Raw genomic sequence first — 14,792 nt, forward strand, 5'->3', positions numbered from 1 at the left:
GACTCCCAGCATAGTGTCCTCGGCCCAACCATCTTCAGCTGCTTCATCAATCACCTTCCTTCCCTCCATCATAAGGTCGGAAGTGGGGATGTTCGCCGATGATCGCACAATGTTCAGCACCATTCGCGACTCCTCAGATACTGAAGCAGTCCATGTTCAAATGCAACAAGATCTGGACAATATCCAGGCTTGGGCTGACAAGTGGCAAATAACATTCGCGCCACACAAATGCCAGGCAATGACCATCTCAAAAAAGTAAGGATCTAACCAGCACCCCTTGACATTCAAGGGTGTAACCATCACTGAATCCCCCACTGTCAACATCTTGGAGGTTACCACTGAACAGAAACTGAACTGGTATGTAAATACTGTGGCTACCAGAGCAGGTGATAGGCCAGAAATCCTGTAGCGAGTAACTGACAGCAGTGTGTACAGACTCCCCAATGTCTGTCCATCATCTACAAGGCACAAGTCAGGAGTGTGATGGAATACTCCCCACTTGCCTGGATGAGTGCAGCTCCAACACTCAAGAAGCTCAACACCATCCAGGACAAAGCAGCCCGCTTGATTGGCATCCCTTCCACAAACATTCACTCCCCCTACCACCAACACACAGTGGGAGCCGTGTACACCAGCTATTAAATGCACTGCAAGAACTCACCAAGGCTCCTTAGGCAACAGCTTCCAAACTCACGACCACTACCATCTAAAAAGACAAGGACAGCAGATACCTGGGAACACCATCACCTGGAGGTTCCCTTCTAAGATACTCACCATCCTGACTTGGAAATATATCGGCTGTTCCTTCACTGTCACTGGCTCAAAATCCTGGAACTCCCTTCCTAACAGCACTGTGGGGGTACCTACACCACAGGGACTGCAGCGTTTCAAGAAGGCAGCTCACCACCACCTTCTCGAGGGCAATTAGGGATGGGCAACAAATGGCAAATTTGTCAACATCACACACCTCCTACAAATGAATAAAAAAATATGGATCAGATGGACCGAATGGCCTAGCAGTCTTCAGCATTGTACATCCAGCGTAAAGAGGACTTGCATTGATATAGCGACTTCCCAATCCCTCACGGCAGCTGTAGAAAGCTCTGGGATGGCCTAAGTGCTGACTCTGTGACGTCAGAAATGCAGCGGTTCATTTGTGCACAGCAAGATCCCACAAGCAGCCACGTGAGAATGACCCAATCCCCTCCATGATGTTGGTGAAGCGATGAATATGGGACAGGGGCTCTGAACAGGCGGGATAGGAGGGGACGGAGAGGTGGGATGGTGTGAGGGGGCGGAGGGGGGAGTGGGCGGATAGGGGGGGTGGTGGTTTGCTGGGGAGTCCACTCAGTGGCTATCAGCATCTTTGACAAGCATTCAAGAGGGCTGTTTGGGGTCCTTGCATAAAAACATCTCACCAGAATGACTGACTCTGACAGGGGGCTGGTTCCAACCAAGGTTCCCGAGTCACATTCACCTATTTATTGACTACAGCTCAGCCTTCAACACCATTATTCCTATGAAACTCATCTCCAAACTCTGTGGCCTGGGGCTCGGCTCCTCCCTCTGCGACTGGATCCTGAACTTCCTAACCCACAGACCACAATCAGTACAAAAGGTTGTGAATGTAGCCCAATCGATCACGCAAACCAGCCTCCCATCCATTGACTCTGTCTACACTTCCTGCTGCCTCGGCAAAGCAGCCAGCATAATTAAGGACCCCACGCACCCCGGACATTCTCTCTTCCACCTTCTTCCTTCAGGAAAAAGACACAAAAGTCTGAGGTCACGTGCCAACCGACTCAAGAACAGCTTCATCAGAATTTTGAATGGACCTACCTTGCATTAAGTTCACCTTTCTCTACACCCTAGTTATGACTGTAACACTACAGTCTGCACGCTCTCATTTCCTTCTCTATGAATGGTATGTTTTGTCTGTATAGCGCATACTTTTCACTGTATGTTAATACATGTGACAATAATAAATCAAATCATAGTAAGGATAGGTAACAACACCTCCTCCATGATCATCCTCAACACCAGTTCCCCACAAGGCTGTGTTCTCAGCCCCCTACTATACTCCTTATATACCTATGACTGTGTGGCCAAATTCCCCTTAAACTCGATTTTCAAGTTTGGTGATGACACCACCGTAGTGGGTCGGATCTCAAACAATGATGAGGCAGAGTACAGGAAAGAGATAGCGAACCTGGTGAACTGGTGTGGCAACAATAATCTCTCCCTCAGTATCAACAAAATGAAGAGATAGACATTGACTTCAGGAAGCGTTGTGGAGGATACGCCCCTGTCTAAATCAATGGGGACAAGTAGAAATGGTCGAGAGCTTCAAGTTTTTAGGTGTCCAGATCACCAACAACCTGTCCTGGTCTCACCCTGCCAACACGATAGTTAAGAAAGCCCACCAATGCCTCTAATTTCTCAGAACACTAAGGAAATTTAGTATGTCTGCTACGATTCTCACCAACTTTTCCAGATGCAGCATAGAAAACATTCTTCCTGGTTGTATCACAGCTTGGTATGGCTCCTGCTCTACTCAAGACTGCAAGAAACTACAAAGGGTCATGAATGAAGCCCAGTCCATCACACAAACCAGCCTCCCATCCATTGATTCTGCCGACACTTTCCGCTGCCTTGGAAAAGCAGCCAGCATAATTAAGGACCCCATGTACCCCAGACATTCTCTCTTCCACTTGCATCATGAAAAAGATACAAAAGTCTGAGGTCACAAACCAACCGACTCAAGAACAGCTTCTTCCCTGCTGCTTTCAGACTTTTGAATGGATCTATCCTGCATTAAGTTGATCTTTCTGTACACCCTAGCTATGACTGTAACACTCCATTCTGCACTCTCTCTTTTCCTTCTCTATGAATGGTATGTTTTGTCTGTATAGCGTGCAAGAAACAATACTTTTCACTGTATGTTAATACATGTGACAAGAATAAATCAAATCAAAACCAGGAGCATTTGATCCTGCCCATTGGAAATTGTTCTGAGGATGTAGGCCAGAGGCTTCATGGTCATTTTGGGGAGGGTGGGGAGGAAATAAATGAGCAATTAGCCTAAATGAGTATCACCGTGGCAACCCAGTATCATCTCTGATGGACCAATCACAGTTGAGAGACACGCCCAAGTCCTTGATTACCAGTAAATTCTCACCTGGGCCTGCTGAAATGGTCTGGGCAGCTTCAAAGAACAGGCCCCGGGATTGGCCGGCAGGTCCAACTAGGAGCCAATCAGCGTGGCCCCCAATGGGCTCCTAACCTTTAGAGGTGTCCCATGTGACAGTGCCTCTGTTTGGCCTGCTCTGGGTTGCCATGGCTCTGGCCTGGGCTCATGTCAGCTTCATGGAGGAGCTGCTCTGCCCCATCTGCCTGGAGCTGTTCTCCGACCCCGTCATCCTCCGCTGCGGCCATAACTTCTGCCGGGCATGTGTGCAGCGGTACTGGCAGCAGCAGGCCCTGGGCCCCCGGTGTCCGGAGTGCCGGGAGGTGACCTGCCAGGGCCCACTCCGCTCCAACCAGGTGGTGCAGGCCATGAGCGAGGAGGCCCGCTCGCAGGCCGGCCTGTACTGCCAGCAACACAGCCTGCGGCTCAAGCTGTTCTGCAACACCGACCGCCAGCTAATGTGTGTGCACTGTCGAGACAGCCTGGCCCACCGCGAGCACCAGGCCAGCCCTGTGCGAGAGGCTGCCCAAGTCTATAAGGTACCCGGAGTTACCGCGGGCAGTGTTTGGCCCATTAGCCCTCTGTCGAATTGTGGATTTGGCAGCAGGAGCATTGGGCCAGTGGTGACGCCACACCAGCAGCCCCCCCTCCACCCTCTCCCCCACCAACATGCTCAGGGTCAGGGCTGAGGAAGTGCTGCACTGTCAGGGGGTCAGTACTGAGGGAGTGCTGCAGTGTCAGAGGGTCAGTACTGAGGGAGTGCTGCAGTGTCAGAGGGTCAGTACTGAGGGAGTGCTGCACTGCCAGAGGGTCAGTACTGAGGGAGTGCTGCACTGTCAGAGGGTCAGTACTGAGGGAGTGCTGCACTGTCAGAGGGTCAGTACTGAGGGAGCGCTGCACTGAGAGAGCGTCTTTAGACTCAGCCCCTATCTGCCTCTTTTGGGCGGAGTGAACGATTCTGTGGCTCTGTGGGATGAGGGGCAGGACAGTTATCCCGAGTGCTGTCCATATTTAAATTCACATACTACACAAAGTAGACCATCCTGACCACTATCTCCCCTTGGCCCTCCTCTAACTGCTTCCGACAGTCCTTTCCCCTCGACCTTGGCTCACTCTTTTCCTCTCTCTCTCTACGATTGACTTCCTCACCAACTCCCACGCCAACTCTGCCTATTCCCCCGTTGCCCCTCCTGCCGGGCTGCGCTCATCTTAGTGTCTGAACACCACAGAAAAGGTACGGTGCAGAACGTGGCCATTCAGCCCATCGTGCCTACGCTGGCTGCAAGTTAACTAGCCGCCCATTCTAATCCCACTTTCCGTAGGTTCCAGTATTTCAGATACAGATCCAGGTACCTTTACAATGACTTGAGCATTTCAGCCTCAACCACCAACTTAAGCAGTGAGTGGTGGTTGAGCACTGAGGGAGTGCTGCACTGTCAGAGGGTCAGTGCTGAGGGAGTGCTGCACTGTCAGAGGGTCAGTACTGAGGGAGTGCTGCACTGTCAGAGGGTCAGTACTGAGGGAGTGCTGCACTGTCAGAGGGTCAGTACTGAGGGAGTGCTGCACTGTCTGGGTGAAAACAGTTCTCCCTCATGTCCCCTTTAATCCTTCTGCCAATCACCTTAAATCCATGTCCCCTGGTAACCGACCCCTCAGCCAGGGGAAACAAATCTTAGAATCATAGAAACTCTACAGTGCAGAAGGAGGCCATTCAGCCCATCAAGTTTGTACTGACACAATCCCACTCACACCCTCATAGAATCATAGAAACTCTACAGTGCAGAAAGAGGCCATTCGGCCCACCGAGTCTGCACCGACCACAATCCCACCCAGGCCCTACCCCCATATCCCTACATATTTTACCCACTAATCTACGCATCTCAGGAAACTAAGGGGCAATTTTATCATGGCTAATCAACCTAACCCGCACATCTTGGACTGTGGGAGGAAACCGGAGCACCCGGAGGAAACCCACGCAGACATGAGGAGAATGTGCAAACTCCACACAGACAGTGACCCAAGCCGGGAATCGAACCCAGGTCCCTGGAGCTGTGAAGCAGCAGTGCTAACCACTCTGCTACCGTGCCGCCCCTATCCCATACATTTACCTTGCCAGTCCCCCTGACACGAAGGGGCAATTTTAGCACGGCTAATCCTGCACATCTTTGGACTGTGGGAGGAAACCGGAGCAGCCGGAGGAAACCCACGCAGACACAGGGAGAAAGTGCAAACTCCACACAGACCGTGACCCAAGCCGGGAATTGAATGTGGGTCCCTGGCGCTGTGAGGCAGCAGTGCTAACCACCGTGCCACCCCAATTTTTCCTGTCTAACCTGTCTGGGCCCCTCATAATTTTGTCTCCCTCCTTCCCCTCAGCCTCCCCAGCCTGTCCTGGCTGATCTCCAGCATTGCTATGTGTTGACATGGGTGTGGGTGAGCTCGCGCGTGGTCTGGGTGGCATCATGTCACAAAGTTACCCTGACTTCTCTTAACCCCCCAGGAACAGATGCAGGTGAAGATTGCTTCCATCCGCAATCAAGTGGCAGCTTTCACTGGCTTCATCCACACGGAACAGGACAAAGCCTCGGAAGTCAAGGTAAAATTGGGAATATTTCAGATTTTTAAAACACTCTGTTCTGCCCCTCCACAGCTCACAGTCTGTCATTTGCCACTGGGACTGAGTGGAAAGGGTGTATCTGGAGATTTTAATTTGGAGATGAGAAGTTGCAATTTGGAACAGAGCAGGTTCATAAATGTGCCGGTTTAATTCATTGTAACAAGCATAAACAACAAGATCATCGAATATTATTTCAGTGCGTTGCAAACCCACGTAGGAACGACAAGGTTCTGTGTTCAAGTCCCACATGAAGGGTTGAACCCAAAAATAATGGATGACGCAACTGCTGCACTGTCAGAAGTGCCATTTTCCTGTGTGTGGGCAAACATGCCCATGTCAGGTCTTGTGCGGGCACACGCCTGTGTCCGTCTGTGCCCGGGCGTGTGCCTGTGTTGCCCTGTGCCCGGGTGTGTGCCCGTGTCACCTTGTGCCCGGGTGTGTGCCCGTGTCACCTTGTGCCCGGGTGTGTGCCCGTGTCGCCTTGTGCCCGGGTGTGTGCCCGTGTCGCCCTGTGCCCGGGTGTGTGCCTGTGTCACCCATGCCCGGGCATGTGCCCGTGTCAGCCCGTGCCCGGGCACGTGCCCGTGTCGGCATGCGTGCCCAGGCGCGTGCTCATGCTGGTCTGCGTGCAGCCGTGCATGCCTGTGTCCGTGTGCGCACATAGCCTGGACTTTATTAAAGGGGCCTGTAAGTAAGAGCTGGGAATTTGTATAAGTCACTAGTTTGACCTCAGTATTGTTCTGGGTGCTGCACTATGGGAAGGATGAGCATTGGAGAGAGTGTAGAAGAGGTTTACAAGAATGGTTCCAGGGATGAGAACGTTCAGTTCTAAGGATAGATTGGAGAGGTTGGAACTGTTCTCCTCGGAGACAAGGTGCCTGAGCAAAGGTGTGATCGAGATGTTCACAATCATGAGGGGGGGGAGTGAGGGGGGAGGGAGGGGGGGGTGGGGGGAGGTGCACTGGACAGAGTAGAAACTATCCCGCTCGGAAAAGGATTGAGAACGGACGTGATTTGCAAAAGATGAGGAGAAGCTTTTCCATGTGGCAGGTGTGGTTTTGGGTCGGGAGGTTGGAGGGAGAGGGGTTCAATTGGAGCAGTGAAGAGGGGACCGGAGCGGGAGTGGAAAATGATGACAGTGTGGGGCTGGGGGAGGGGGGCAAAGCGAGGTGAGTTCATTTGGAGAGTCGGTACAGACACAAGGGCTGAAAGGTCTTTGCTCCCCCCCCCCCCCCCCCCCCCCCCAACAACTCTGTCTTCCTCTCTCATTGTAAGGAGTCTAACAACACCAGGTTAAAGTCCAACAGGTTTATTTGGTAGCAAATGCCACTAGCTTTCAGAGCGCTGCTCCTTCGTCACGTGAGTGGGAGATCTGCTCATAAACAGCAAACAGGGCATATAAAGACACAAACTCAATTTACAGAATAATGAATAATGATTGGAATGCGAGTCTTTACAGCTAATCAAGTCTTAAAGGTACAGACAATGTGAGTGGAGAGAGCATTAGCACAGGTTAAAGAGATGTGTATTGTCTCCAGACAGGACAGTCAGTGAGATTTTGCAAGTCCAGGCAAGTTGTGGTGGTTACAGATAGTGTGACATGAACCCAATATCCCAGTTGAGGCCGTCCTCATGTATGCGGAACTTGGCTATCAGTTTCTGCTCAGCGACTCTGCGCTGTCGTGTGTCGTGAAGGCCGCCTTGGAGAACACTTACGCGAATATCAGAGGCCGAATGTCCGTGACCGCTGAAGTGCTCCCCAACAGGAAGAGAACAGTCTTGCCTGGTGATTGTCGAGCGGTGTTCATTCATCCGTTATCGTAGCGTCTGCATGGTTTCCCCAATGTACCATGCCTCGGGACATCCTTTCCTGCAGCGTATCAGGTAGACAACGTTGGCCGAGTTGCAAGAGTATGTACCGTGTACCTGGTGGATGGTGTTCTCACGTGAGATGATGGCATCCGTGTCGATGATCCGGCACGTCTTGCAGAGGTTGCTGTGGCAGGGTTGTGTGGTGTCGTGGTCACTGTTCTCCTGAAGGCTGGGTAGTTTGCTGCGGACAATGGTCTGTTTGAGGTTGTGCGGTTGTTTGAAGGCAAGAATTGGAGGTTTCGGGATTGCCTTGGCACGATGTTCGTCTTCATCAATGACATGTTGAAGGCTCCGGAGAGTCGGTACAGACACAAGGGCTGAAAGGCCTTTGCTCCCCCACCCCTCTCCCCACAACCCTCTCCCGCGCACCCCCCCCCCCCCCAAACAACTCTGCCTTCCTCTCTCATTGTAAGGACCCTAACAACACCAGGTTAAAGTCCAACAGGTTTATTTGGTAGCAAACGGCACCAGCTTTCGGAGCGCTGCTCCTTCATCAGGTGAGTGGAAGATCTGCTCATAACAGGTCAACATGTCATTCAACATGTCATTGATGAAGACGAACATCGCGCCAAGGCCATCCCCACAACCCCAATTCTTGCCTTCAAACAACCGCACAACCTCAAACAGACCATTGTCCGCAGCAAACTACCCAGCCTTCAGGAGAACAGTGACCACGACACCACACAACCCTGACACAGCAACCTCTGCAAGACGTGCAGGATCATCGACACGGATGCCATCATCTCACGTGAGAACACCATCCACCAGGTACACGGTACAATCTCTTGCAACTCGGCCAACGTTGTCTACCTGATACGCTGCAGGAAAGGATGGCCCGAGGCATGGTACATTGGGGAAACCATGCAGACGCTACGACAACGGATGAATGAACACCGCTCGACAATCACCAGGCAAGACTGTTCTCTTCCTGTTGGGGAGCACTTCAGCGGTCACAGGCATTCGGCCTCTGATATTCGGGTAAGCGTTCTCCAAGGCGGCCTTCACAACACACGAGGGCGCAGAGTCGCTGAGCAGAAACTGATAGCCAAGTTCTGCACACATGAGGATGGCCTCAACCGGGATATTGGGTTCATGTCACACTATCTGTAACCCCCACAACTTGCCTGGGCTTGCAAAGTCTCACTAACTGTCCTGTCTGGAGACAATACACATCTCTTTAACCTGTGCTAATGCTCTCTCCACTCACATTGTCTGTACCTTTAAGACTTGATTAGCTGTAAAGACTCGCATTTCAATCATTATTCATTATTCTGTAAATTGAGTTTGTGTCTTTATGTGCCCTGTTTGCTGTTTATGAGCAGATCTCCCACTCACCTGAAGAAGGAGCAGCGTTCTGAAAGCTAGTGGTATTTGCTACCAAATAAACCTGTTGGACTTTAACCTGGTGTTGTTAGACTTCTTACTGTGTTCACCCCAGTCCAACGCCGGCATCTCCACTTCATTCCTCTCTCATTAACATAATGCTCCTCGCTCCCTTTGACAGAAAGGTTCAGAAGCGCTGCGTTCACACATGAAGGAGCAGTTCTTCCAGATGCATCGTTTTCTTCAGGAGCGGGAGGACAGCCTGATCCGGGAGCTGGCCGAGCACGAGAACTCCGTCCTGGAACTGATCCGGGAGAACCTGCGGAAAGCGGAGGAGGGGCGGCAGACCCTGGACGCTCAACTGAAGGGGCTGACAGAACAACAGGCCCAGGACGATGACATCGAGTTCCTGAAGGTGAGGGGGGGGGAGATTGGGCACTGACCTCGAGTTCGAAGGAGCGACTCGGCTGAGAACAGGCAGGGCCTTGTGCTTATAAAGGCAACTTTGTCTGGAAACATCCCACTGTGCCTCCCAAGAGAATGGTCAAACAATAAAACAGTGGCACAGTGGTTAGTGCTGCTCCGCATAGCGCCAGGGACCCGGGTTCGATTCCCGGCTTGGGTCACTGTTTGTGTGGAGTCTGCACGTTCTCCCCGTGTCTGCGTGGGTTTCCTCCCACAGTCTGAAAGACGTGCTGGTTAGGTGCATTGTCCATGCTAAATTCTCCCTCAGCGTACCCGAAAAGGCGCCAGAGTGTGGCGACTAGGGGATTTTCACAGTAACTTCATTGCAGTGTTAATGTAAGCCTACTTGTGACACTAATAAAAATATGTTAAACTTAACTTGCTGGCAGAGTTTTAAAGAGGGAATGAAGAGGAAAAGAGGCTGATGCTGCCAGGGAGTGAATTCCAGAACTTCAGCCCTCAGTAGCTCTCTATCCTTATTGAAATACGACAGCACAACATAGAATCACAGAATCCCTACAGTGCAAAATGAGGCCATTTGGCCCATCGAGCCTGCACTAACCCCAATCACCCAGGTCCTATTTCCATAACCCCATATATGAACCCTGCTAATCCCCCTGGCACTAAGGGGCAATTTAGCCAATCAACCTAACCTGCACATCTTTCGGACTGTGGGAGGAGCACTTGGAGGAAACCCCACTCAGACACAGGGAGAATGTGCGGAGTTTGCACAGACAGTGACCCAAGCTGGGAATCGAACCCGGGTCCCTGGCGCTGTGAGCCAGCAGTGCTATGCATTGTGCCACGGTGCCGCCCATAAGCAGGAATACGCCATTCAGTGCCTGGGCCCCACTCCACGCCATTCTATACGATCTGATTGTGGCCTCAACTCCACTTTCTGACCTGCTCTCCCGTGCCCCTTCGCCCCTGCTCCGCCAACATAACCCTTGACCCCCTTGTAGATTAAAACCTGCCTAACTCCATCTCAAATTCACAGATTTAAAGCAATTGGTGACAGGATGAGAGGGGAGTTGAGAAATGTTTTTCTTGTGCCGACAGGGTGTTGGGTGGTGGGTCTAGAACTCACTCAATGGAAAGGTGATAGGGACAGAGACCCTCGTCAAAAAGCCCATAGATATACCCTACCCTCCCAGGCCACGGACACAAGAGCAGGGAAATGGGAATTGCTTGCATGAGCTTTTCCTGGCCAGCAGCCATGAGACAGGCCAAGTGGCCTCCGACACTGCGCTCCAAACCTGTGATAGATTCCCATAGCACAGAAGGAGTCAATTCGGCCCATCCAGCCTGGGCCGACTCTTCGAAGGAGTGACCTGATGGCTCTTGCTCTGCTCTTCCCTGGGGGCCATGCGATAAAAGGATTTTCCTTCAAGCGAGTCTCCAGTTGCCACCTGAACCTCACTGAGGCAGAAGGAGGCCATTTGGCCCATCGGATTTGCTTCAACCTACTCCCACCCCACCCCCTCAGGCAGTACAGGGTCAGCTCGTGATTTGACCCGGCCAAGCCAAATTTCTCCCCAATCTCCGACTCTTGGTCCCGTTATCTTCAAACCTGGAGATCCGGACTCTCTCTGGGGCTGATTCCATCAGAAGCTGACCTCTCAGCTCCTTCGCCTCCGTCGCATTTGTTCCAATGATGCCACTTTCCAAAGTGGTGCTTCTAAAATGTGCTCCTTTTCCCTCAACCATAGATTCCCATCTACAGTTGTCGACAGGGCCCTCAACAGCGTGCGGTCCAGCTCCCGCGCCACGACCCTCACCCCCTCCCCTCCATCCCAGAACAAGGGTAGAGACCCCCTTGTTCTCACATTACACCCCTCCAGCCTCCACATACAAAGCATAATCCTCCACCATTTTCGCCAACTCCAGCGTGATGTCACCACCAAACACATCTTCCCTTCACTCCCTCTGTCAGCATTCGGCAGAGACCGTTCCCTCTGGGATAACCTAGTCCACTCCTCCACTAGACCCAACACCTCTCCTGTCACTCATGGCACCTTCCCATGCAATTGCAGAAGGTGTAACACCTGTCCCTTTACCTCTTCAATGCTCGCCATCCAAGGTCCAAAACATTCATTCCAGGTTAAGCAGCGTTTCACTTGCACCTCTTTCAATTTGGTCGATTGCATTCGCTGCTCCCAATGTGGTCTCCTCTATATCGGAGAGACCAAGCACAGACTGGGTGATCGCTTTGCTGAGCACCTTCGGTCTGTGCGCAATCAGGACCCTGACCTTCCGGTTGCTTGCCACGATCCTGCTCCCATGCCCACATGTCGATCCTTGGCTTGCTGCAACGTTCCAGTGAACTCAACGCAAACTGGAGGAACAGCATCTCACCTTCCGGCTCGGCACTTTACAGCCTTCCGGTCTCAACATCGAATTCAACAACTTCAGATGATTTGCCCTACCCCACATCAACCCCTCTGTTTTCATTCTATTTAATTTTTTTACTGTCCTCTACTTTTTATTTCTTTATCATCTGCCTTCATTTTTCTTGATGTGGAGATGCCAGCGTTGGACTGGGGTAAACACAGTAAGAAGTTTAACAACACCAGGTTAAAGTCCAACAGGTTTATTTGGTAGCAAAAGCCACACAAGCTTTCGGAGCTGCAAGCCCCTTCTTCAGGTGAGTGGGAATTCTGTTCACAAACAGAGCATATAAAGACACAAACTCAATTTACATGAATAATGGTTGGAATGCGAATACTTACAACTAATCAAGTCTTTAAGAAACAAAACAACGTGAGTGGAGAGAGCATCAAGACAGGCTAAAAAGATGTGTATTGTCTCCAGACAAGACAGCCAGTGAAACTCAGGGGTGAGTTTCACTGGCTGTCTTGTCTGAAGACAATACACATCTTTTTAGCCTGTCTTGATGCTCTCTCCACTCACGTTGTTTTGTTTCTTAAAGACTTGATTAGTTGTAAGTATTCGCATTCCAACCATTATTCATGTAAATTGAGTTTGTGCCTTTATATGCTCTGTTTGTGAACAGAATTCCCACTCACCTGAAGAAGGGGCTTGCAGCTCCGAAAGCTTGTGTGGCTTTTGCTACCAAATAAACCTGTTGGACTTTGACCTGGTGTTGTTAAACTTCTTACTTCATTTTTCTTCCCACTCTTTTCCCCTACTTTATCCCCGTTCCCTTACATTTTTTCCCCCTTTGCTTCTCCTTTTCTAAATCTTACTTCTGCCCCATCCATTCCCCCCACCGCCCCGCCCCCCACCCCAACATCGTTATTTCATCTACTCTGCTGTTTGGCCATTCACACCCTTTATTCTCTCTGTGGACAGTTATTAACTGGTTTCCCTGGTTTCTGTGGCTATGACTTATCTTCCATTCCCTCACCCTGCAGTATAAATACCTCCCACTTTCTATGCCTTTTAGTTTTGGCAAAGGGTCGTCTGGACTCATAAGAACATAACAACATAAGAACTAGGAGCAGGAGTAGGCCATCTGGCCCCTCGAGCCTGCCCCGCCATTCAATAAGATCATGGCTGATCTTTTTGTGGACTCAGCTCCACTTATCCGCCCGCTCACCATAACCCTTAGTTCCTTTACTGTTCAAAAATGTATCTATCCTTGCCTTAAAAACATTCAATGAGGTAGCCTCAACTGCTTCACTGGGCAGGGAATTCCACAGATTCACAACCCTTTGTGTGAAGAAGTTCCTCCGCAACTCAGTCCTAAATCTGTATCCCCTTATTTTGAGGCTATGGCCCCGGTTCTAGTTTCACCCGCCAGTGGAAACAACTTCCTTGCTTCTATCTTATCTATTCCCTTCATAATCTTATATGTTTCTATAAGATCTCCCCTCATTCTTCTGAATTCCAATGAGTATAGCCCCAGTCTACTCAGTCTCTCCTCATAAGCCAACCCTCTCAACTCCGGAATCAACCCAGTGAATCTCCTCTGCACCTCCTCCAGTGCCAGTATATCCTTTCTCAAGTAAGGAGACCAAAACTGTACACAGTACTCCAGGTGTGGCCTCACCAGCACGTTATACCATAAGACCATAAGACATAGGAGCGGAAGTAAGGCCATTCGGCCCATCGAGTCCACTCCACCATTCAATCATGGTTGATTTCAACTCCATTTACCCGCTCTCTCCCCATAGCCCTTAATTCCTCGAGAAATCAAGAATTTATCAATTTCTGTCTTGAAGACGCTCAACGTCTCGGCCTCCACAGCCCTCTGTGGCAATGAATTCCACAGACCCACCACTCTCTGGCTGAAGAAATTTCTCCTCATCTCTGTTCTAAAGTGACTCCCTTTTATTCTAAGGCTGTGCCCCCGCGTCCTAGTCTCCCCTGTTAATGGAAACAACTTCCCTACGTCCATCCTATCTAAGCCGTTCATTATCTTGTAAGTTTCTATCAGATCTCCCCTCAACCTCCTAAACTCCAATGAATATAATCCCACGATCCTCAGACGTTCATCGTATGTCAGGCCTACCATTCCTGGGATCATCCGTGTGAATCTCCGCTGGACCCGCTCCAGTGCCAGTATGTCCTTCCTGAGGTGTGGGGCCCAAAATTGCTCACAGTACTCCAAATGGGGCCTAACCAGTGCTTTATAAAGCCTCAGAAGTACATCCCTGCTTTTGTATTCCAAGCCTCTTGAGATAAATGACAACATTACATTTGCCTTCTTAATTACGGACTCAACCTGCAAGTTTACCTTTAGAGAATCCTGGACTAGGACTCCCAAGTCCCTTTGCACTTTAGCATTATGAATTTTGTCACCGTTTAGAAAATAGTCCATGCCTCTATTCTTTTTTCCAAAGTGTACGACCTCGCACTTGCCCACGTTGAATTTCATCAGCCACTTCTTGGACCACTCTCCTAAACTGTCTAAATCTTTCTGCAGCCTCCCCACCTCCTCAATACTACCTGCCCCTCCACCTATCTTTGTATCATCGGCAAACTTGGCCAGAATGCTCCCAGTCCCGTCATCTAGATCGTTAATATATAAAGAGAACAGCTGTGGCCCCAACACTGAACCCTGCGGGACACCACTTGTCACCGGTTGCCATTCTGAGAAAGAACCTTTTATCCCAACTCTCTGCCTTCTGTCTGACAGCCAATCGTCAATCCATGTTAGTACCTTGCCTCGAATACCATGGGCCCTTATTTTACAGCTGCAACATAATCTTGCTGTTTTTAAACTCCATCCCTCTAGCAATGAAGGACAAAATTCCATTTGCCTTCTTAATTACCTGTTGCACCTGCAAACCAACTCCTTGAGATTCCTGCACAAGGACACCCAGGTCCCTCTGCACAGCAGCATGCTGCAATTTTTTACTATTT

The 14,792-nt window shown here is 50.5% G+C and overlaps 1 protein-coding gene across 1 annotated transcript in view; it reads left to right on the plus strand.

Moving 5' to 3' along the window:
* Nucleotides 1-3,336: 3,336 nt before the first annotated feature.
* LOC144497692 (nuclear factor 7, brain-like) overlaps nt 3,337-14,792 on the plus strand; it is a 21,328-nt gene continuing 9,872 nt past the window's right edge. The window contains exons 1-3 of the mRNA XM_078219134.1: nt 3,337-3,726; nt 5,688-5,783; nt 9,181-9,414. Coding sequence (XP_078075260.1) covers nt 3,337-3,726; nt 5,688-5,783; nt 9,181-9,414 — 720 coding nt within the window. The remainder of the gene's footprint in view (nt 3,727-5,687; nt 5,784-9,180; nt 9,415-14,792) is intronic.

Source organism: Mustelus asterias, chromosome 8, assembly GCF_964213995.1.
Source record: "Mustelus asterias chromosome 8, sMusAst1.hap1.1, whole genome shotgun sequence".
In the NCBI taxonomy this organism is placed as follows: Eukaryota; Metazoa; Chordata; class Chondrichthyes; order Carcharhiniformes; family Triakidae; genus Mustelus; species Mustelus asterias.